General features: G+C 40.5%; 1 protein-coding gene across 10 annotated transcripts in view; it reads right to left on the reverse strand.

The window, feature by feature from the left end:
- GPHN (gephyrin) overlaps positions 1-24,709 on the reverse strand; it is a 297,146-nt gene extending 272,437 nt beyond the window's left edge. For 7 of the 10 annotated variants that reach the window (XM_040600164.1, XM_040600163.1, XM_040600161.1 and 4 more), the window contains exon 1: positions 24,569-24,709. In XM_040600164.1, the coding sequence (XP_040456098.1) occupies positions 24,569-24,632 (64 nt within the window). In that variant the 5' untranslated portion in view covers positions 24,633-24,709. Of the gene's footprint in view, positions 1-20,990; positions 21,073-24,568 lie in introns of all 10 variants that reach the window. The other 3 variants (XM_040600165.1, XM_040600162.1, XM_040600166.1) reach the window with 2 other exon arrangements.
- Between the last annotated feature and the right edge of the window lie 567 nt (positions 24,710-25,276).

Below are 25,276 nucleotides of genomic sequence, written 5' to 3' on the forward strand. Positions count from 1 at the left end.
CAGGGAACCAATTCAACAGGCACAGGTTAACTACTTGATCTCATAAGGATTCTGTAGTTCAGGTAAGTCCCATTTCACGCTACAGTCCATCACACAATGCTCTGATTTCTCTGAAACTGAGCTTCAGAAATGTACCCCCATACATACAGTCAGCAAAGAAGCAAAGTTCCTCAAGCTACACTGGTACTGAAGACCAAAACAATGACATTTCCATCCTTTAATAGGTTAACTGCTTACCAGAACAAAAACCAAGAGTGAACACGTTAAAAAAAGCAAGTTATTTCACTTTACAGTATTACAGTACTTCTTCAAAAATATTACCACAAATATGTTTCAATTTGTGTTCAGCTCACATGAAATCCTCTGTTGGTCATGAAGGAAATGTTTCTCTTCATTCTTTTTCTCTTTGTTTTTTTCCTCTGTGAATTAAGTATTCTGTATACAATACATCTTTCAACAGAAAACCAAGAACTACCCTGTAAGGCTACCTGTTCACAAAAAATAAACATGACCAAACCATATTATTTGAAGACTCATGAGAAACTGCACCTTCTGAGTAATTCTGAATTCTTTGGGAGCTGAATCTGTACACTACCTCCACCAGAATAATTCTTAACATGCCAAGCCTGCTGCTAGGAAGGACCTTGCCAAAAAATATTCCTTGTCTGTAAAACATAGAATTCCAGTACTTACAGAGGGATGATTGTATTGTTTTATGGTCTTCATGTATAGCACAGAATACTTTGCAAAACTGGCATACCAACTTCCAGCCAGCCAAAGACCCTCGTTTTACCCACAGCAGTTTTACCTACCATTAATTAAACCTTAAAAGCATAACATTGCTCTATAGGTAAAATTTCTTTAGGACGTTTCTGTTTCTCACAATCAGTTATTTTCATATGTCAAAGGCTGGAAGACACTAATACTTCGAGGTAACAGCCTTTTAAACTTACCATAGCAAATCATTTAATCATGCAATTCTAACTACACACGTATTCATTGCACTCATTCATTAAATAGTGTCCTAATTTTCTATCAGAAGGCTGCAGAGACCTAAAGACTTCTTACCTACACTTTCTTAATGTAAAAATAAGCAATCTAGGTGAAGTCAGTCCCCTCCGTGCTCCATTTGCCAAATTCTGATTATTCCCACAGGCCATTCAAGACACAGTGATGTGTTAACGGCACACCGGAATTACTTATATTCAGAGAATGGGAAGCTTGTAGGAAAGCGGCACAGAAAGAAGGTAAAAATACTCTAGTCTACCAGAAAATGTTATGGCTCATGACTTAAAATATTTAGCTTAGTACTAGGTTTATCTCCTTGTATTATATTAGTACTATATTAATATCTATATCTGTAGATATTATATCTGTACTATATTAGTGCACAGCTGTGCTGTTTTCTAAGTGAAATATAAAGCTACAAGAAAAGGTTTTCTACACCCAAATAATTTACAGTGTATGTAGCTGCATTTCATACCTTGAGTTAAAATAGAGCTAATCTGAACTAACAGATTTACAAAAAACTGTACTCATCTTACTAAGGTCAGGTCAACAAACATAAATTGTATACAGTATCCTCAGACACCTTCAGACCCTTAGATTCTGGGAAAATACAGAGTTGTCCAGAGCAGAGCAGTATTTGCAGCATACTGAAGAGTTTTCATCTCGAGACTTCACTTGAGGTACAATGATTGTAACAGGTAACTACAGTTTCTTGACAAACTGAAACCAGTGTCAAATTAGGAACCTTTAGCAAAGAAATCAGAAGCTCTGCTATTCAGAAGATTTGATCATAAAAACACATGCTGCAATTTCTAACAGCATTTGAAACAGTCTTTGAAAGTTCTCCCTAATAGAAGTGGGGCCACATTCTGTTGTTTGAATCTGTTATATGGACAGATGTACAGACAACTATGAAAAACAAAGATTATATTGTTGTTTGGGGTTTTTTTTTCTGCGGAGTTATTTTACTATACAGATTAAATAATTACTTCTCTATTAGTTGTCTTTTGATCTCCAGAACATCATTACTTTGTAGGCTTTCTTCAACTCCATTATTTTTGAGCACAAGATTAATTGTAATAAAGCGCTTCTGTCATTTCTTAAAATAGATTCTGAGTGGGAGCACATGCCATCATGATGCTGTAACTCATCAGGAAATTACGATGCAGTACCATCTTATTCTAAAGGCACCTGCTAGCTAAGATATGGCAAAGGTCATATCAGCACTTCTTATGTTTTTCAGGATGGATTTCCTTGTCAGATTTGAAGAAATTCAGCAAAGACACAGGGGTATTTTTAAAAAAGAAACACAAAAAAAAACTTGACACCATTCACTTTGAAGTTACTTCAATTTCATTTTTGCATAGAAGCACCACTACTAAAAAAAAAAAAAATCAGATACTATTTTTGCAGTTATCATTTTGTAAGTGTAACTAATTAAAAAATGCAGTGGACTACACCAAGGATTTATTTATCAAGTAAAGTGAAAAGTTGAGGTGAGGAGAACAGACTGCATATCTTGTTTCTTTAGTCTTTTATTTCATCATAGGGCATGGAAACAAGGGTTTGGGGAAGGCGGCTAAGGAAAGCTCCCTCAAACATTTTTTCCTGTTCGTTACAATCTTCTCAAAGCCTACACAAATCATTTTGGTTATGGGAAGACATGGAACACAACTACATCAGAGAAATCATGGAAGCAAAACCTTCCTAAGCAAAACAGGCAGTTTTCTCTTCTTAAAAAAAATAATTTTTGTTATTTAATCTGAACAGAAAGGAAAACCTGATTGTCCAGCAACTCCATCCCTTCAGGTGTAGTAAGGTTTCCAAGCTGGGCAACCCCAGAACTTTCTGAATGCTGAGATATTTTCATTTAAATGGCAACAAAAAACAGTGCTACTGCTATTACAGTATTCAAATACTTTATAAACATTGTTTGTATTTTCTCCTCATCTGCATGGCTTCTGTATCCATGGTAGCATGTAATAAATGCATTTCTGCATACAAGTAAAATTCAGGCCCTCAAGTCCTATACAAAGCAATCCAACAAACAATACAGGATTTTCCTAGAAACAGAGATAACATATGCACTTAATTTTTATGGTGGAAACTTTATAGAGGACTAAAGCTCCACCTGCAAAGTAACACAGAGGTTACACCTGAAGCAGCACACATGCACCCTGTGAAAGGGTGATGGTAGATGCTGTGTAAGAGCACTGTACAAGGGTCTACAAATGGCTTGGAACTACCAACAAAGAACTTTTTCTGTAGATCCATACTGGATTACAGCAAGTATCACAGAGGCAGGGAACCTGGGTTTATTTCCCTGTTATCCTATGCAGAGTCAAACATACTAATTTATTTCACAGAAGAGTACTTTAAGAGACTAAAAGGCTGGATGGTGACAAGCTTCTTTTTGGCTAAAGCTAAGTAACTACACAGCTAAAAATTAAAATGCTATGGCATCCAGACAATCAGCAACAAGGACCACACTGTAGCCTAATAGCTGGTGCACTCAGCTGGGAGGTAAGACCTAGATTCTACTCCCTGCTCCATGGACTATTTCTGTTTTGTTATTTGCCCTCTAACAGGAAAGAAAATGCAGCAATAGTTCAAAACACAAAGATTTGAACCGTGTTTGCTTCCCTCCCACTGCATGGTCCAAACTGCTAATCAACTGCTAATTTTAAGATACTGAAGCATCACCACATCTATGCCTCTTTTTGGATCTAGCCTATGAACTGTTACAGGGACTTTTTTGATTGATTATATATATCACTCAAGAAACACAAGACTTCTTAGAATTTGGGCACACCTTCAGCCATGAAGCTTTCTGAATTCATGAAGTGTATGGTTAGGGACGCAGCTCATAATAGCACTGCTCCACAGAGAGAATGGAGGCAATGCATTCCATTTTAAAGAATATATAAAGCTTCTTCTACTTTTAATGCAGCATTCACTGGAGTCACCATAATATCCCCAAATGAGAATTTGCAGAACTGGATGAAGAGAATATTCTCTGCTCTCTGGAGTGCACAAACTCTAGTAAGTCCACCTCACTAGTCTAAAACAATGATTCAACATCTTCCTCTGGCCCCAGCATCCGTCACCACATCACATGTTAACACTAAACTTTTTGTGTCAACCGCAGATTTTTTTTTTGGTTTTCTTTTTCAACTTGCATCTATTGAATCATGTACTATTTTCTCCCTCCATTCAAAATATATCCAACCTTAAAACACACAAGAAAGGTTATGTTTACATAAGTTGACAAATATGATAAATTAACTGAAGTATTTGTTCATTTTAGAAACCATTATATGCTTTCAATTACCACATTAAGGTAAAACTACTAATGGTGCTTTGCACCTTCAACTTCTCATGTAAAATTTTTATTCCCTGGAGCACGGAGGGATGCTATCAGAAGTCAAACCTCAGATGTAAGAAGGCAAAATAGCAAGGCCAAGTGCAAGGCCCTGCACATGTGTTGGGGCAATCCCAAGCACAAGCACAGGCTGGGCAGGGAATGGGCTGAGAGCAGCCCTGACGAGAAAGACTCGGGGGTGTTGGTGGACGAGAAGCTCAACATGGCTCAGCAATGTGTGCCTGCAGCCCAGAAAGCCAACCGTACCCTGGGCTGCATCAAAAGAAGCGTCACCAGCAGGTCGAGGGAGGTGATTCTCTCCCTCTACTTGGCCCTCGTGAGACCCCACCTGCAGTGCTGCGTTCAGCTCTGGGGCTCCCAACACAAAAAGGACACAGACCTGTTGCTGCAAGTCCAGAGGAGGGCCACAAAGATGATCAGAGGGCTCGAGCACCTCTCCTGTGTGCTGAGAGAGTTGGGGTAGTTGAGCCTGCGGAAGAAAAGGCTCTGGGAGAGACCTTAGAGCAGCCTTAACTGTACGTGAAGAGGGCCTACAAGAAAGCTGCAGAGGGACTTTTCACAAGGGCATGTAGTGATGGGACAAGGGGGAATGGCTTTAGCTGAAAGAGAGTAGATTTAGATTAGATATTAGAAAGAAATTCTTCACTGTGAGGGTGTGAGACAGTGGAACAGGTTGCCCAGAGCAGCTGTTGATGCCCCATCCCTGGCAGTGTTCTAGGCCAGGCTGGATGGGGCTTTGAGCAACCTGGTGTAGTGGAAGGTGTCCCTGCCCAGGGCAGGGAGGCTGGAACCAAATGATCTTTAAGGCCCCTTCCAACCTAAACCATTCTATGATTCTATATATCACTCCATGTATGTCATTTCCAGTGGATTAGCAGTGCCTCAGTAAACTTAGAGGTTTGCAAACCTTAATTATTAAAGAAATACACAGTTATTACTCTTAGAATACGATTTTCATGGCAAGTCTGTCCTTTAGTGACTGTACTTTAGCCCTTATCCAGAAAGGTAAAACTTTGGTTATACTGATCAACACAGACTATGAGGGAAATCAAAACCTTCTGACTCCATTAGAGCAAAGTATACATCAAAAATATACATTACATACTTCTAACATTGTACTTCTCTGAATTAGCTAATTTGAACACACTGGTGAATTGATACAGATCTTTGTTTACTACAGAATAGACAAACTATTTCTACAGATTTTTAGTTATTTGTCTAATTCTGTACTAAAGTATTCTGCTAAAAAAAAAAAAAACACCAAAGAGAATGAGACCAAGGACAAACCTGTGTGCATGTAATGCTTTCAAGACATCTGATCGTGGTTACTTAATGTGAAAAGGCTTTCAATACTCAAGCACTGAAAAAATCCTAAAATACTCCTCACTCTCTTTAAACACAGAAAAGCTGAAGCAAAATAGAATTACTATGTGTGTTCTCAGAACAACTCTTAACCGCTAAATATTGATGTTAAAAGTTACCTGTATGCCCTTTATGCAGAGACTGTTAGAAAAATACTTAATAAATTGCATCCCATTTAATACTCAAATTGACTGTGGCCTCTAGGGATCTCTATAGTTTATATATAACATTATAATAGTTCTGTAAGTAATTCTTAAATAACCAACAAGTGTGTTTTACTAGTAAGCTATATTTTAAAAGTCAGGCTGGAATAGCCAAAGCTAATTACGAGAGTGAATCCAAGTTCATTCAAGAACTTAACATACCAGGTTAGTATCAGTTCTTGCCCTCAGAGTTTTAAAAAAACATATTTTTTTTAGCATGTAGCCTACTTGACACATAAGTTTCAGAACTTTCTTTTTACCTGAGAATTTGCAAAGTATTTACTTACATAAAAGAATTCTGCAAAATATATAAATAAAAATAATATACATTCACAGAAAGAACTTCACACAGATTTACACAGCAAGCAATGCTATCAGTCACAATCCAACATCTGAAATTACATCCTATATAGAATAAATCACAGAGCAGTGACAAGTCATGCAGTACTTACTGCAAGCTTTAAACCATGTCCTTACTCAAATGATCTCATCTGGGCACCCAATAAAAGGATTTTCTTCAATTACATTCATATAACATGGTTAAAAAGCCAGTTTGTATTTTTCAGATGCATCAACCATGCACAGTAATTGACATTAGATAGCTGTGGAACAGCCCAGAGGAACGTTACAGATGTATTACATTGACTTAAATGGCACTAACACAATTAAAATGTAAACCTTTCTTTCCCCATAAAGGAAACTCCTTGAAAGTATGGAAGCTGAATTTCCATTTCTGATTCCATTGAAAGGACAAGAAAAGGAGATGAATCTCCAAAGGCTCCTAAGCAGCTAGAGAAAGCTAACACAAGAAGTAAATTCTAGGAAAACAATTAGCAACAGTGTAAACTGACAATAGATGTTTATAAGTCTTTCTTCTTCCTACAGATTGTGTACTAGAATCTATGGTAAAGCCATACAGTAGGACATTCCTTCGTTGCATTGATCTATAAAATGCCAGTACTCCTGAAGAAAGAGGACAGATAGATTAGAGGAACAAGCTACAAGATTTCTTACAGGTGCTTTTTGTCTAGCAGAAGGCCTCATACAAAGGTAAACTAGACTTTTCTACCTGTCCGACTAACAGGCAGCTAAAAAAATGCAACAGAACACAGAGTCCAGCCTAACAAAATCTACTTTCTACAAGGAAGTGACTGGCTTGGTAGAGGGAGAGCAACAGATATTGTCTACTTTGACCTTTGTGAAGGTCACTTCACTTTCCTTCACTTACTAAAGTGCCTTTATCTCGACCCACAAGTTTGCTCACTTTTGCATTTCTGACTGTCATTCATCCCATCTGGGAGCAGCAAGCAAGCACCTGGGTAGGGCCTTCACTGTTGGACAGTGTCAACCCACCACAATCACCTTCAGTGATTTCTTTCAACGACTTCTTTGTACCACATTAAAGCAGTCCGTACTCCAGACACATCCTCCTGGACAACCGACTACTGGCTGCAAAATGAAAGAAACACAGCAATCAAAATGAAGCCCTGAAAGAATCAACATTAACACCACGGTCAAAAATCATAACTTTTACAAGCAGTTATATAGGGAAAACACATTCTTCTCAGAGCTATGCTAACAAAAGGAAAGATGGAGTGGGGGAGATCAAAAGTATTTCATCAATTTGTCTAAGTCACCGCTCAGGAGTGCAAGGCAAAGTTGAAAGATGCCTTGTCACTTGTTAGATTTAAATTAAAAAAAAAAAAAAAAAAAAAAAAAAAAAAAAAAAAAAGGACGACAGAGGTGAGACTACAAAACAAAGGTAATTATGAATATTGACCTGATAATCTGATAATGAAATCCTAAAACAGCAAAAAATCCTAAAAGCAAAAAAGTTCCAAGAAAATAAGCACTTGACATTTAGTAAAAATTCTGTAAGAAAACTCCTGATCTAGTTGCATTCAAGAAGTTGACTTTTTCACCTAACACCAAAAATAATCTGAATAAGATACATGATCTATTTGATCAACAAACTCTGTATCAAGGCACATACGTCCAAAGGGGAAAAAAAATATTACAAAGATAACCAAGACTGCTGAGAAGGATTTCAGTATAACTTGTCCCATTACAGGCAACAAAAGATATTACTGTCAGTTCCAAAGGAAGTATGCCAATTCACAAAGAACAAGATTTATACAAGAACAGAAATAACAGTAACTGAAAAGTATTTTCAAGACAAAAATAGCAGAAAAGCACTGAAAAGCCATTTCCAGTATTTAGCCAGTGCAACTTAACCAAATGCAAAGATGAAAAGTCAGACATGGAAGATGACAGCAAAGGAATCTGTTGGCCTCACTGCTTTATCTTCCATAGTTTTAGTGTTTTATTTTATCTTCACTGTTTATCTTCAAAGAAGAGTGAAGTTATTTTTTAATGCTTTATTCTCTTGCAAGCATGAAGAAAGTAGCGTGCTCAAGCATTTTGCTTAATGCTGAGGAGGTGAAGTGAAAGATGAACAGCTGAATATCTTGGGAGTATATTTTTTATTTCCCCTCTCCTTTTTTCAAAACTTTTTTTATATATTGTTTGGAATAGGAGCCATAATTAAATTCTGAAACCTCACCAAATATCCAATAGTTCTATATAGGTTAATAAGAAAAATTAATTAAAATAAACAGAATCTAATGTTATCCTGAAAGGAGACAAGACATTAGTAAAAGTAGCAGCAGATTCACAGATCAACCAGACATCACCAACAGTAGCACAGTCACTTCAGAAAACAGGAAGCCAATCATTCAGTATCCCTGAAAAGGAGAAATATCCCACAAACAAGTACCATATGCCTCTGTGAGCACAATTAAGTGAATCAAAGGCAACCGAGTTTTGGGCCACTGTATGCAGCCACAGGTCACTGACTCTCAAGTTGTAATCAGTAGACAACAGATGGTGCACAAGGCAACCAGATGTGATCGTACCCATCCGGTCTTTTTTAAGGAGTGTGACTTCTGATTTTTCCAACTGAAGTTTGTTAAGAGTGCACTGCAGTAATAATCTAAGTTTTGAATGCCTGACACCAGTATATTCCCTCAGAACATGGGGCACTAATGCCTTGGCCAAAGACTAGTTTTTCTCATGCATTATTACTAAAAGAAAAAAATCTCACCTGTTTTCTACTGGCAGCAACTTGTTCCCATCTCTACCAGGCAGGTACAAGCATTTACTCATAGTAAACCTACAGAAATCAACTGAAAACAATCTTGGCAAAATACTATCATCTGGATCAGTCCACATTTTGTTCACCATATACGTGAACAATTTTTCTGGGATAAATGAGATGTCATGGACAGGATTACTTCTCTAGTTGGGATTAATTTCACTATTAATAAAATGGAGTAAAAGACAAATTTAACATAAAAAATTGCTAGAAGATTCAATACTTGTCAACTTTGAATAAGGCTCAGTGTGGGATTTTTAAAGAGACTGGTTTACAAGTATTTGGTATATTCAGTTTATTTCTCTATTCTTTTTATAAAAACAGTTTCCTAATTTTGCCCTTGTTAAGCAACGTGCCAAAATTTTCTAGTGAATGGGATGCTTGAAGATACCTGCAGAGGCATAATCACTAAGCACACAAATCTTTTCCCATTTAGCTAGTCTGCTTTCCATTAACAGCCTTTATGCCTCCTTCATATAGCCTCAGTCTCTACATTCTTTGCTATAAGCTATACTTTAATATATGGTTTAGATTTATATGTGGCTATCATAACCCCCTCTATACTTTCCTTTTCTCCCGCTTCCCACAAAATTCCATTTTTATTATTAATCTTTAATTTTTTTTCTTCCAGAAGGACTGTTTTTTAATGTTAGGATTGCTTTTTCAGTTACTACAACATTTCAGTATTTTCTGCTATTTTAAAAAATCACACTTCCACTTAATACTGAAGAAGCTACTCACATCGCAAGTTATAAAACTCAGTTTAGCTAGCTACCTTTACCTCCAAGCACTGCATTTGGGTGCCAAAACCATGGTCAATACACAATTAGTAGCCATGGAGACCACAGAAACATACAATATTGGAGAAAAGCAGCGGGCTTCTGATTTGCAGTGAAATAAGGCCTTAAATAAATGCACATGGTCCACTGACCACAACTGTATAAACTAAACTATCCTTTTTCATCCCTGTCCCTCCCCCTTTTTAAGGAACTATCAATCCCAAAGCTTGACATACCCAACTAGCTGATGCCTATGACTGGTTGGTCCTGTTACCTCCATCACATGGGTAACAGTCCACCCAAAAGAAAGCTAAAGATTCTATTCAGGCGAGCAAGAAGGTGGTATGCAAGACAGAAGTAAGATTAGAAAATGATCTTGCATGCAGATGTTTTAAATAGTTGGTGTACAGACAGGCATCCAATAACAGAAAAAAAAGTCAATAGCATATCAACTGCCATTTAGTACATATCAGGTTCGCATCCTCAGGTAGCATATTAGCTAATCACACTGGTAAAGACAGGCTTAGAAAAACTATACTGAGCCTAAGTAAGATGACAGACTGAATGGTACCAAAGAATTCTCTCAAACAGAAGGCAAAATAGATCTAGCAGGCATAGGTAATTTGTCATATACTTAATAATTAATATTTGATATATAATAAATGTTTATACACATTATATGTATATAGTCTTCAAACTGGTTGTCAGGCACACTATAGTCAAGACCATAAGTTACAAAAACTAAATGTTAGAAGTTTAGACTATTAAAAATTACACATTAACAAGAAGAGACCCTACTCGCGTGTAAATGCATAACAGTGTTCACCTTTTCCTAAGCTTAACATTGCAGAAGTCTAATGTTCAGATCTTCTCATTACCTACTTAACACATGCAAGTTACCAAATGTTCAGCCCTTCATTAAACATAAATGCCTACCATAGTCTTTACACTCACCTAGCCACTACTCACAAGAATCAAAGAAGTTTACATACAAAATGGAAAACTATATCTTGAGTTACCTCCTCCACAAAATAATTTCCTATAATGGACAAATCCTTCCCTTACTTCACTATGTTTTTTTCCTGCTTGTTATTCAGCAGGGGCAGCCTTCACGCATCAGTCAGGACAAGCTAGCAAATACCACCAATAGGATACCTGGCCTGACAAAGCAAAACTTCTAAGAAAGGAGACAACACTTGGTTAGATAAAGGAGTGTCAAGACTATCTTCTGAATTAATGCAAGTGAACTACACAAAACCAACACACGATCACATGTTTGAGCTGTGATTAGAAAGCAGAAGTCCCATCTCCCATCCTTATCTATCCCACCTGTGCAGTCCAGCCCCTCCTTCACACTGGCACTCCTGAGGTCCCTCACTGAGTTGATCCAATTTGTTCAGGCTGCAGAAAAGTAATTCCCCAAAAGAAGAGCAGTTTTCCATTAGGTTAGCCAGTCAAATTTGTTTTGCACAGAGTGAAAAGTGAGAGGATAGAAAAGCACTAAATAAAGAACAGAGTCTAAAAAATTTGACAGTAGAAGTAAAAGAATTGCCAGCCTTGTTCACCATTCTCCTACTTAAGCAGAAATCGGTAGAGCTCAGTGCTGAACCAGATCACACAGCTGATTCAGCTGGAAAGGATCCCTTTTTTCTGGCAGGTTAAGTCTTACCTGTTTCAGTTGCCTGACCACACAGCCACACAACAGGTTATGCTAGCACAGCACAGCACTGAACAAGCAGCACTGATGGTAGAACCATGACCAAAATCCCATGAGGCATAAGATTAAACCTTGGGCTCTAAAGAGGTGACCAGTTACAGCAGACTGCGTGGTACACCAGAAGAAAATTATCTCTGAATAACGCACATGGAGATGTAGTGAAGGAAGACAAAATCCCTGACAAAAGTGCTGTATGTATTTTCCTAACAGGCAAGTCAGCTAGGTACAGGGATGGCCTGTCCAAACTGTTAGTGTAAACATGCTCTTTCTGTCATTTTTTCATCTATAGATTTTATAAAAATTTGTAATTGTATGGGTTAATTTGGACATTTGAAATACTTCTACTTACTACTGAGTTTTACTTTAGGCTATCTTAAAAGTAATTTCAAGTCACAGGAACAGTTCAAGAGCCAGTATCTTTCCAGACACTTCCCATCATCAGGGAACTGTCCCCAGTGCTACCCACTGGAAGACCTCTCTGGCAGACACAAGAATTGTAGGAGGTGTGCACACAACACTGTGGAGGCAAATAATAGTCAACAGCATCTCTGTATTAGTTCTGTTGGGTTCAAGAGTGTGGCTTTCCAGCTATCTCCTGACGGCCCCCAATCACCACACTTTGGTTCACGCTGCAGAGAAGGATCTAAGCACTAATGCTGAACTCGTTTTGGACAAACTAAATGCGATGTACTCCAAGAGTGCACCTAATGCACCCCAACCATTACTTAGAGTTCAATCCATAGGTTTTGAGCTAGCATGAAGTAAAACATCATGAATAGTGTGGGTGTGAAACCCCCAGAAGTAAGTGGTTTGCTCTACAAATCTGCTTCTTTAAGGCTGTACTGCTTACTCAAATAGAATGAAATCACGAAAGCTAGGTTAACTTACTGAATTACAGTCAAATGACTTATGTAAGTACAGGACAAAAGCAAAGATTTTTTTTTAATTGTCTACTTATCATTGCAGAATTGAGAGAGCACCTGCTTACCCAAATATAAAGAATTTCTGCATCTGCTTGTTTTTTTCCTGCAATGGCTGCTTGTTGAAATGACAGCATCTAGGGGGTTAAGTTTAAATTTATGCTCTGAATTAATTATAATATATATTTTGCTACTGCCTCAATTGGCTCTAGGCTGATGTTTTCACAATATCTTAAACACAGAGGAAGCTCTTCAATGTGTCCTAATTGTTAAGATATTTTCTAGATGCTAATGAGACCTCAACCATTCATTTTAAAGTGGGTTTTGTCTGCATATTTTTCACATGCACAGCTGAATTTACTTTCCAGAGGCCGTAGAACAGGTAGAACATTTTTAGCAGGTCTTTGTTCAGTGCAGAAGGATACTAGGAATAATCTGAGTATGAAGACTTGCTAAAATTTTGGGGAGGGTACCAGAACCTACTACTATTCTGCTAAGAAATACTGAATATGATTACTATTTCACATCTAAAATCTCCCTTATTATTTGATGAGTCCTCACAGCATCTTACAAATAACAATAACCAAATATAAGACAAGCTATCAAGTAATTAAGAGACTTTTCTAATATTAAAGATAATCCATGATGTCCCAGTTTAATGCTATACAAAAATTAGCCTCAGATGCCTTTTCAAGAAAGATGTTCTGTTCATCAAAGTACTCCAAAAAGTCTACTTGAACCCTTTTCTGACAAAACAATGGTGAAATGACAACTAGTATTTTCACTAATTCTCTTTGATCAACTGCCAAGCCAAAGAGAAAAGTCATGTACTGAAACTATTGTGCATAAACTAGAGCTATACCCTTTGGAATAAAGAAATAGGTACAGGCAGGTGAGCATCCTTCTTGAGGCTTAATGATCCCAGGAAAATTCTTCAGCAGTTGCTTTTTTCAGTAGTTGCTTTTAATGAGAATTTTAGAGTTTCCATTTTGATCTTTGATACTTAGGAAAAAAAACCCTGAGTGTCATTCAGGTAAGAAGGTCCTGCACACTGGAGACACTAGTAATAGTTTTAATTCTCACTGCACTAGAATTTAACTGGCAAGATCAAACCTTAAGGTTTTACAGCTTACCTCCCTACTGTGGAACAGAGAATGTTCCTAAATAGCAGATGTCAGAATAGCATTAGATTCTGGAGCAGTTTAAATATACTCAACTTGAACCGTACACATCTTACTAACATGCCTGTTCCCAACTTCTTGAAGCTCTGTGCTTTGCCTTCTATCCAAAGAATTACGCCATATAGCACTACACTGTAGTCACATCTACTTGAAAAAGTTCAAAGATTTCTACAAAAAAATCTCAACACCCTCTTAAGTCTCCTGGTTTTTCTACATAAGTTTTACTGTTTTCTCCTTTTCTTTATTTTGCTAAATAAATGCCAGAACAAATTTCTGCATGTCCAGAATGGTCTGGAATCCCACACAATGGGAGGTTAGAAGCGAAGAAAATCCCACCCCCGTCCCAGACTTTTCAGTCTGTTCAATAGAAGTGATCATTAAAAAAGTCTGCCATCAAGTATATTTTACAATAACTAGAAGTATTTTTGGTTAGATTTAGCTAAAGCTAGTAGCTAAGTAGTTATACCTCACTGATCTACTATATACATCTATTAGGGCAAAAGAAGTATCACTGGAGTGACTATCTGAGAAGGAATTCTTTCAGGACATTATAATCAAGTAGAAGAAAATTCTGGAGATTACAAAAACATTCCCAAAAAACTCCACTTTATATACCTTTTCTTCAAAAATACTCTCTAAACTTTTTTAAAGTATTAAATCTGAGCCTAACAGCAATGCTGAAGTTTTAATCAGAGGGAGTTACACACATACAAGCATCTGTTGCAACTTTTTCCCAGCATCTTTCAAGCTTTCAGAGTATTATCTACAGAAACGCTTTGTCCCTGTGTATCTTTTGAAGATATGTTTCATAACATTTGTCCTAAGTATGCTTAATTTACAGGTTATTTTTCCAAGGCAGCTGATTTTGAGGATCCTTGATTTGCTGTAGGCTTGCTTAATGTCTCCCCTTGAATATTCAGGCAACTAAAAAGGAAAATTAAGCTAAAAACAGAGGAAATGGGAAGTACCTATTCCCTTTAATATTTGGGTGGTTTTTTTTCTGGAAACAACAGGCATTTTTCTCATCAGATATGTACTTGGTTTTAGGCATCTGGCTGCTTTCTCCTGATTTGATTCTGAGATGAAGATTCTGACAGGGAGTACATAGTAAGCCTTTGGCTTCTCACCATCTACACTGCTATGACGCTACTCTACAGCATACGAAAGAATCATGTCAGTGGGAAGATACCCAATACCTATTTGAGTTCCCAGAATTCTTCTCCTTCCAGAAACATACACTGCTCCCCAAACTTTCCTAAGACAAGATTTTCAAGTACCTAGGTAAAAGGATACCTACCTGCCTGACCCCAGCATCTCTTTTAGTCTGGTCTGTCCTCATAAGCCCATGAAAATTGTTTCAGGAAGGGGTAAGAAGTATCAGAGTAGAAGTGTCTTGGTTTGCCAGATCCCTAACTAGTGCCACATTCAGTATCTCTCCAAGAATTACTGAACGAAAGCTTTACAGATTTCATCTCAGGCCTTCCTATCCATCTCTCCCTAAACAGCCTATCAGGGCATTAAAAGCAGCTTGCTAAGAGAAAAGGGGGTATTATTTTTTTAATGGCTATCTCTGTCTATTCTGTCATTTGCAGAGATCCTAGGAATCTTTCTCTTCTGAGTCAGATCTGCAGGATACTTCACTGCAATTTGTTTTAATTCCTGAAGAATGCATTATTGTTCTTCATCCATATAGCTTCCCATAAAATTATTCTGATTAACAGCTCACTTCCTAGATTTCAGCATGAATCTAAATCCCCCAAAGCATACATGAAAAAAAACCAAAACCTAAAACACAACAAAACCCCCCAAAAAAATCCAGAACACCAGCAAAATACAAACCCACACCATATACTTCAATTTCTACTTCCCACTTTTAGGTCTCAAAAGTTATATATGATACAGAAAAAAAACAACAAAATATAAGAAATACTTTTCAAATGAAAAATATTCCACATAGACTTCAAATTCCCGACAATATACAGTACAATGAAGAAATTGTACAAAACTAAGAGTTTCATAACCACACAGTATGTACTCAAAAGCCCAAAAAATAATATGGTTCAAAGCCCACGTGCATTCTGCTTCTTCACTCTACAACATAATAAGCAATATAATTTAATTAGAAGAGGAAATAGTATAGCTGAGAAACATGTGGGCTGGGACAATCCCAAGCACAGGCTGGGCAGGGAATGGGCTGAGAGCAGCCCTGATGAGAAAGACTCGGGGGTGTTGGCGGACGAGAAGCTCAACATGGCTCAGCAATGTGTGCCTGCAGCCCAGAAAGCCAACCGTACCCTGGGCTGCATCAAAAGAAGCGTCACCAACAGGTCGAGGGAGGTGATTCTCTCCCTCTACTTGGCCCTCGTGAGACCCCACCTGCAGTGCTGCGTTCAGCTCTGGGGCTCCCAACACAAAAAGAACACAGACCTGTTGCTGCAAGTCCAGAGGAGGGCCACAAAGATGATCAGAGGGCTGGAGCACCTCTCCTGTGTGCTGAGAGAGTTGGGGTAGTTGAGCCTGCGGAAGAAAAGGCTCCGGGGGAGACCTTAGAGCAGCCTTAACTGTACCTAAAGAGGGCCTACAAGAAAGCTGCAGAGGGACTTTTCACAAGGGCATGTAGTGATGGGACAAGGGGGAATGGCTTTAAACTGAAAGAGAGTAGATTTAGATTAGATATTAGAAAGAAATTCTTCACTGTGAGGGTGTGAGACAGTGGAACAGGTTGCCCAGAGAAGCTGTGGATGCCCCATCCCTGGCAGTGTTCTAGGCCAGGCTGGATGGGGCTGTGAGCAACCTGGTCTAGTGGACGGTGTCCCTGCCCAGGGCAGGGAGGCTGGAACTAGATGATCTTTAGGGCCCCTTCCAACCCAAATGATTCTATGCATTTCTATAGTTGTGGTCCTGAACACGTATGCAATACTTAACATATTACAATATTGGTCTACTATTACAATTTGCATGTTGAATACGCAATGAAGTCTCATATTAAGTATAAAACTATTGAAGATTACTATTCTAGGTAACTCGCATACAGAGCTAAATTAACATTGAGTCAGTTCTTTCAGGTCTTGGTATACATTAAAAAACACTTACTGCGCAAAAATAGATTTTGTAATACATAGCTATTCACTAAATCCCTGAAGTCAGCCAGTGGAAGTTTTGCTATTTATCTCACAGTTTGAGGAACAGACAATGCATTTTATTCCTTACAAAATACCATTAATATCATTCACCCACCTTGTAATAGTAGGACAGAGCAGTGTTTTGCAGGATTTTGCAAAATGTACATAGAAGATTATTCTTGAGGGTTTATGCTAATTTTTTTCCACTTGATGAGTAAGTTAGACATAAAATAGGCCTCAGTAAATTAGTGTGAAAACAAGTAAACAAAACATCACATACAAATCCCTTACTTGCAAAACGAGATTTTCTAAGATAACTGCCTAATTAAGCCTACTTTTCCTGAGCACTTTTTTAATGCAATTACTGTTCCTTGTAAACTGTAACTTACTTCTCTCAATTGTTTTGTGATTTAAAAAAAAAAAAAAACCAAAACAAAACCTAAAAGGCTATGCTACTTTCTTATTAATTAAGAATATTCCACAAACAAAGGCTGCTACCTGCTTATTTCCCATATGGCTGTTTATTACCCTTCTATTCTCCAAGAACAGCTTTTTCAGGCATTCTGCTAAGCTTTCAAGAATTCTACCATACACAAGACTGTTAATAAGACCATTTCAATTCAAGAAGTAAAGACTTGCATACTACATCTACACATAGGCACAGAATGTAAATCATTTGTTTTATTTAATCTGTAGTTCAAGACCTTAAGAAGAGCTAAAATTTGTTCTCATTTTTAGTTATCATATCCTCCTGTTACATAATATCAATCTCACAAATTGCAGACCACAATAAACTATCCTTATTTAAAAAAAAAATAAAATTAAAACCTATCAGCAAATATGTTTTCAACCTATGATTTTCAACCATCAGAATAAGGTTTTCAGCCATCAGAATGACGGTTTGCAACCATCAGAATAAGAAAAAAAAATACTTTCCCACATACTCAGACTTTTTTAGCTTGAACAACTAAAAAAGCAGAAAGAAAAAAAAAAGAAAACTCAAAATCTTAACTTTCACTTCACAAAGGCACTGCACAGCAAACTTCTTTGCTTTTATAAAGTGTTATAAATTTCAAGATAGAAATTTTCAGAAAAGCTCTGGGTGAAATCCGAATATGATATAAAAGCACCTCTCAACAAAAGATGCTTTACTCTTACTTGGAAACAAGCAAACAGTCAGATATAGCTAAATCAACACTAAAGGTGAGAAATTCCATGTCTGTGTATTAGGCTTTTGTAGGCTAGACTTTCCAAAACAGGGACTGATGGTCATATAATCTGCTATTGTTCATCTAATGAAGCCAGCAAACCAATTCAGGGTTTCTCCAGAACTAAGCTGGTTCTCATGAAATCCACATTCACTAATTTTTAAGGTAGGTAAGCACAAAAGATTTCTCCACATTACTGGAAAAGAAGACAAATGTAAACCTAGAAAAGTAAATGAAAGCATAATGTAATGCATAAGCCCCGTACTACTAAATATGAACTGCAGGCATGGAGCATGGGCGAAGATGGAAGTCTTTCAATTGTATTTGGGTAAGTAAACTCCAAATCAAGGAACACTGATTATTGCAAGACTTCTCACCCCTGCTCTATAAGAACACATAAAACTCCAAATTAATGGCCATTTCTTACATACGTAGGAATTAATTAAAGCATCCATGTATAGTTAGGAAATAATCTTGCTTTATATGCTTTTAACTTCAGTGTTTCCACTTCTTTCAGTTAAAAAGCACTATCATACCAAGCAGATTAAACTGTAAGTAGTGTGCTGTATCAGCGAGATTCCAGTCACCAATTTTTGTTCCACACCGCACATTAAAAAACAGGGGGGTAAAAAAAATCCATGAATTTCTTCCTCTTTAACCGTAAAAGGTAAAGGTTCCTATTCAGCACTGTTACACTATAAAAAGGAAACTGAACAATTGTACCGATCATTTTCACTAGCAAAAAGCTTATCATCACAGCCATATCAAAAAAATAGAAAGAAATGCTTTAGTGAAGACTTACAGCTACAAATGGAAAAGAGGGAGATCTCCTAGCTTCTACGGATAAACTCAACGTTATGACAGCCTTGCAGCTGGGAAAGACAAAAACCAATGTTGCTAGAGTCTAGAATGTTTTACTCTTAATGGAAGTACAGCATCTGTCTACTGCCACTCATTCACTGAATGAAGTACTTGGAAGAAAACTAAGGATCCTAGGAAAAGCTATGACTTGAACCTGTGTTTTGAAGACAAGTGCCCAATAAGATGTGGGTTTTGACACAAAGGCAGATCACAAGCAAAAAGCTAACCAACTTCAATTTAGACAATTAGGGCAATTTGGCAATAATCCCTAGCAAATTTTATGTCAGTCCTTACCCTCCCACGCACGCTCTGTAAGAAAGTTCACTGTAACTCTAATGCATGTCCAAAATGTGAATAGCATCACAACTGAGAAAAAAGATCTTTCAACTGGCTTGCTATTAATGAAGAGCCTTAGAAGAAAGTTGAGAGAAGCATACAAATTTTCAGTTGGAAAACCAACAGCATACATATTTCTAACAGTCTCAACCAACAAACAGTGACACCGTAAGTATTTTGTTCCCAATGTTTCTCCAAGATAATTTTGAGGAACTTTTGTATCAGTGAACTTCAGATCTGCCCAGGTAATCCATTTGGAAGATGTTTTCAAGCAGACAAGGCCTTCACTATCCGAGAAGAATACTTCCTTCAAAGTGATAAATTCAGACACAATGTGTACGTGCTGTGTCATTTCAACAAACAAAACTGTCTCGGACACTTAAAGATGCTAAGTGTTAAGAGGCTAAACAAAGTCTGAGGTTATGCATTCAGAAACCTTTGTTTGCTTTGTTGCATAGACCCATGGTAACAACTACCATTCAAAATGTTTTAATCTCTACTTAGAAGAAGAAAGGAATAATAAAGTACCTGAAGAAGAAATGATTAGTGAAGTATTGCATTTGTAATTTTAATTGTAAAAATGTTTCATAGCGGTAAAAAGCTGCATCACCACTTTTTAATCAATACGAAATACAATAGAACTATCCTGAAAAAGAAAGTTAGTCTGGGATATTTTGTTTTTTAAAACAAGCAAAAAACAATACAAAAAGAGGAACAAAGGCAGAAAATGCTGTTTGTGTCTAGAGATGACTCTTTCTCACAGACCTGCCCCAAGAGCAGACAAACACTGAAAGAAGCTTTATTAGCCGACCCCAGTTTTGACAAGCTTTATCAGGAATATTCTGAAAAAAACATGTAACAGAACATCAAGTTTTGACCAGCTACACTAGATGCTTACTGGACAGAAAACAAAGAGAGAGGTAAAGAAGAAGAAAATGGGGATGGAGAAGGAAAATGACAACATAAAAGGGCAACCAGAGAGAACCAGAGTCTCTTTTTTCCATCAGGCTAGTGGAGATGGCAACATCGTTTAGATCTCTTTGGATGGTTCTAGTCAAGAGGCCACTTAGTCCCTCACGTAACAAGAAAGCTCACAGATTACGTAACTTTTACCAATGTCACCACCAGTGAACGATGACCTAATATTGACTCAATTCTGGGTACCACGCACATTGCCTTCTCTTTTCTAGCCAACTTTAGCATTACAAAACTCTGTACTTAGTAATCCAAGTCCAATATCCTGACACCAACGGTAACTGATTAACAACCGTTCTGTCACAGAAATCAAAAACATGAAAGACTTGCAAGGGGCAATCAGAGTAATTCTCTATCAAGATCTGTATTTTACTAAGGAAGCACCAGTGTACAACACTGCAGATAGCACATGCATATAATCCAACCTTTACCATAAATGTAGTCATTTTCTCTCTTTTTTACTTATCTACTCCTTTTCTCTCTTTTTTACTTATCTACTCCATGTTACTTATTTCTCTGTGTTTCATTTTTAAAAAGAAGATATTCAGAATATATAAATGACAAAGCTTTGGCCATTGTTAGCTCAACCCTGAAAACTCATTCTCTATAACAATATTCTCCCAATCTGACAGTCAGCATTACAGTCCTTTTAAAATGCATTTTACCATAAGCGTAACCCAATGACAACATAACACTGAAGCTCCATTATTAGTTCATGTGCATGCGCCATGTATCAGTGGTGGAAGAGGGAAAACTAGGTTTGGAACTTAAGTGCGCAGTACCTTTAATCTGAACACTTCATTAAACACTGGGGCTGGATATGACACTTTCATGGTTGCATTCTTTTCACATGTTGCAAAATGTCTTGAAAAAACAACACACAAAGATTAGAACTCAGTTTTCTAGCCACAAACTGGTGAGACTTCCTATTCACATAAGACACAGCCCTCTAGTTCACAACAAGTTTCATGACTTTGTAATCTGTCATTGTTTATATTTCCCCCCGTTCCAGTAAATAAGCTTAACTCTACAACCTTCTGTACAGGGACTCAAAAATAAACATGAATGACATCTGCAAGTCAGCAGATACTGTATACACTAAAGTACTTCCCCAGATTTCAGGAAGACAGTTCTTCCACATTGAGAAAAAGTCCTAATGGACTCCGTTCTTCTCACAGACTCTTAACTAAAAGACCTTAACAGTTTGGATATAAGAAAAGTTAACAAATAGTATTTTTTTGAAAACACGAGGTGCTGCATCCTGCAAAATTTTGCATTTGAACACAATAAGTTACTTTGGCTAAACAATAAGCAAACTTTCTATTTCTCTAATCCGTTGTACCCATCTTAATTTGTCACAGGTGAAGAAATACACATTTGTTTCTAGATAGGAAACTACCAATACACACAAAGATGCAAAGATCTATTAAGCAAAACTAAATACAACAACATGCAAAACAAAACTGAATGCAATGAAACTATGCTACACAAAAAAAAAAAAAATCACTCTGTATTAATATACTCAAGCCATGTGCATCAATCTTGACAACAGACAAGGCTAACAGCATGCCCAAATAGGTTTTTTATATCCTCAATTCAAAATAAACACAGAACTTTATTCCAAATTAGTTCAAAGGAGTTACTCATAAGTAAATTTAAATTCCATCTGAACACTATCATAAGGTGCAGTAATTGTACTTTCTAAACTGAGTATACCATGTCTAATAGGAACATAAATCTATATAGCTGTGCTGATAAACCCACAAGTATATACTGCTGACAAAACAAACATATGGCCATGATCTTAATTAGAAAAACTAAAGAAGTCATGTTATGTTAATTATTAATTTCTGATCACTGAACTATTCTAAATGATTAAACAAAAAGCAAAAAAAAAACCAGTGCTCATACCTAACCTTTCCATTCCTACGCTTATTCCTTCATCCACCAGCCAAGAAGTGATTATTAGTTCATTTCCACAAGAAAAATTCAGAAGAGAGATTTTTTTTAAATTTACTGTCTTTCCACAGCTGAAAGAGCAGAAACAACTAGGGGGTCCAAACCCTCCAAAATAGAAATACTCTCTTTCAGGGGTTAAATTAAATGCCAGAGTGGAAAATAATTAATTTTGGCCACATATATGATATTACAGAAACACATTTATATAAAATTGTATTTCATGTCTACAAACATAGACAAAAAGGAGTCTAGGAAAACTGCAAACCAAGGTGTTCCCTTTCAAAATGGCAAAAGAGTTCTCTGCAAAATTTTTCAGCCTGCAATTCAAAACAGTGACAGTGAGGGGAAAAGGGCTAAAACTGTTATGCTCGCTTATGCCTTTTAACAAAAAAATTAAAATCAGACCACACGCTCTTCTCAATGGAATTGCAAATTAGGATACAAAGTTAAAAGAGCTTCATAGTGCTCAAACAGGATTTATAGCACAAAATAAAAACCTATGTATTCTGAAAGATTATCCAAATCTATTGTGACTTAATCATTATTTAAATGATTGTAGCACCATATGTATCTGGCGCTGCACCCTGGGAACATTTACAGGTGAAAATTATTACAGCTCACTGATCAACAAAGAATAATAATCCAAGTTGTACAGCACGAAGCTGTGCAAAACACACTTACACCACTCTGTTAGCAGACACCTCCTCCTCACTTTAACTTTTACAATAATACATAATGCACTATGCACGTAAGTCCCAGCTTTCGGGAACAAAAGGTACAAACTCCCCCAGCTGGACTCTTGCACCTGGTCGGGCCTGCTCTGTCCTTATTGAGGATACGACTGCCTGAAATCTGAATGCAACGCTGAGGACCTCCACCTCTGCCACACCGTGCCTTCCCAGCGCTTTCCCGTCAGAATAACCTTGCAGCCAACCGCTTCCCAGGAAGGGCCGGGCTCCCGCCGCCGCGGCACCCACGGGGCGCGCCGCGTTCAGCACCCGCCGGCGGAACAGCGCCCGCCGGGCCCCGGCCGCTCACCGCGGACACGGCCCCCCAGCACCGCGGGCACGGGGACACCCCCCATCCCCCAGCTCCGCGGGCACGGGGACACCCCCCATGCCCCAGCACCCCATCTCCCTAGCACTGCGGGCACGGCCACCCCCCCAGCACACACACCCCCAGTACCGCGGGCGCGGGCCCGCTTCCGAAGGAGGCGTGAGCCGCCGGGGGCGTTCGCGTTAAATAAATATCGCTGGGTTTAATGATTAACTTTCAGGTTAACTCCAGGCCTCCTCTCCCCAAGGAATGCATCCTCTTTCACTCCGAACGTCTTCCGATGCCTCAGCGGGCTCGCACCGCCGCTTTCAATGAACGGTCATGTCTTCCCAGGCTCCCGATAAAAGCTACTGAGCTTGACGCGCAAAAATTTCACCAAAATCTCTCGCCCTTCCCTCACCAGAAACGTTATTTACGCCCTTACACGCCCGCACGCCCCGGGGCTTCATTTCTGGGCGGCCTACCGCGCTTCCACCGGACCGCCGAGCTCCACGGTACACCGGAATAACCGCAAAGCCCCCCCCCCCGCCCCAAGGCAGAAGAAACCTCGGAGCCTGCAGCACGGGTACCGGCTCCGGGAACCGCTCTGTGCAACCACCGCATGTCATGTGCAGGGGTTCATTAAAGCATCATCCATGCGCTGTGAGCAGCGGCATCACACATGCCCTCCTCCCCCTCCCAACAGAAGCACACAGGCAACGCACCCCCCACCCGCCCGAAAGTGCAGGCCAGGGAGGGGGAGGGGAAGGAGTCACCCTAAGGGTGCTCGCCGCGCACAGCGTGCCACGCTAAAGGCATCCCCCGGGGCCGGGAGCTCCGGCCGCCTCCCGCCGCCGCCCAAGGAAGGCAGGCCACGCTCCCGCCGGCCCGCAGCCCGCGCCGGCCGCGGGCTCCCTTCTCCCGAACGCCTTCGCACTCACAGCTCCACCGCCTCCGGAAGAAGCCCGGCCAGGCTCGGCCCCGTCCCCCGCGCCAGACGCCCCCCGCCGCACTCTGTCCCCTCCGGGCGGGTTACTCCCTGGCCAGTCCCCCGGGCTGCGGCGCCCGGCAGCCCCGCTCGCTCGCCCGCCTGCGGCAGCGGCGCCCGACGCCTCCCGGCCTCGCGCACACGTCCCCGCCGCGGCGCCGGTGGCCGGAGCGCCGCCCCCACGTCCCCGTCCCCGGGCCCGGGCCGCGGCCGAGGCCGCCGCACGCACGGCGGAGCGGCAGCTCCCTGCGCAGCGGCGGCGCCGCCACAGGGGACGGCGGCCGGGGCAGCCCGCGGGGCGGCCTGGCGGCGCGCACCGGCCCGCGGCCACCTCCCACCTCCCCCCCGCCTCTCCCCCCGCCGGCCGCGGCCCGTTACCTGTGAGGACCCCGACGCGGATTTGGTGGTCGTGGTTCGTTAAAATCATCCCCTCCGACGCCATGTTTCCCGGCGCAGCCACCGCACTGACAGGGAGCGAGCGGGGGGGAGGGGACAGGAGCGCGAGAGCGGCCCGAGCGCAGAGGGGGAGGAGCAGGGCCGAGCGGGGCGGGGCCAGGCGGCGGGGCCACCCCGGAGCGGGGCGGGGCGGGGCGAGCGGGTGCAACCGCGCGCGGGGCAGGCGCGACGCGGTGCCCGGCCCAGTGAGCGCGAGACTGGCGTGCTGCGCGCGGCCCAGGCAGCACCAATCCAGTGCCGAGACCGCTAGGCCCGGCGCCGGCGGCTGGCGCGCGCGTCCCGGGGCGGGGGGGCCCGCGCAGCCCTGGCGGTGCACCGACCCCTGAGGGCTCCGGCGGCGGGCTGGAACCCTGCGCCCGCGATGCCGTTCCACGTCACGCCGGCAGCGGCGGCGCTGGCAGGAGCTGTCCCGGCCCGGTGGCGCGGGGCGAGGTGGCCGCGGGGCAGCCGGCCCCGCCGCCCGGCCCAGCGGCCATCGGACCGCCCAGCCGGTACCCCGGGGCCGCGGCCGGCTGTGCCAGCGCGCCGCCCGAACCCGGGCCGCTGCCCGCCTGCCTTCACCCCCCGGCGGGCCGCCCGCAGCCGGTGGGCGCCCCCGCGCGCCCCTCTGTGCCAGCACTTTTTTGTTCC

Source organism: Falco naumanni, chromosome 7 (assembly GCF_017639655.2).
Source record: "Falco naumanni isolate bFalNau1 chromosome 7, bFalNau1.pat, whole genome shotgun sequence".
Taxonomy (NCBI): Eukaryota; Metazoa; Chordata; class Aves; order Falconiformes; family Falconidae; genus Falco; species Falco naumanni.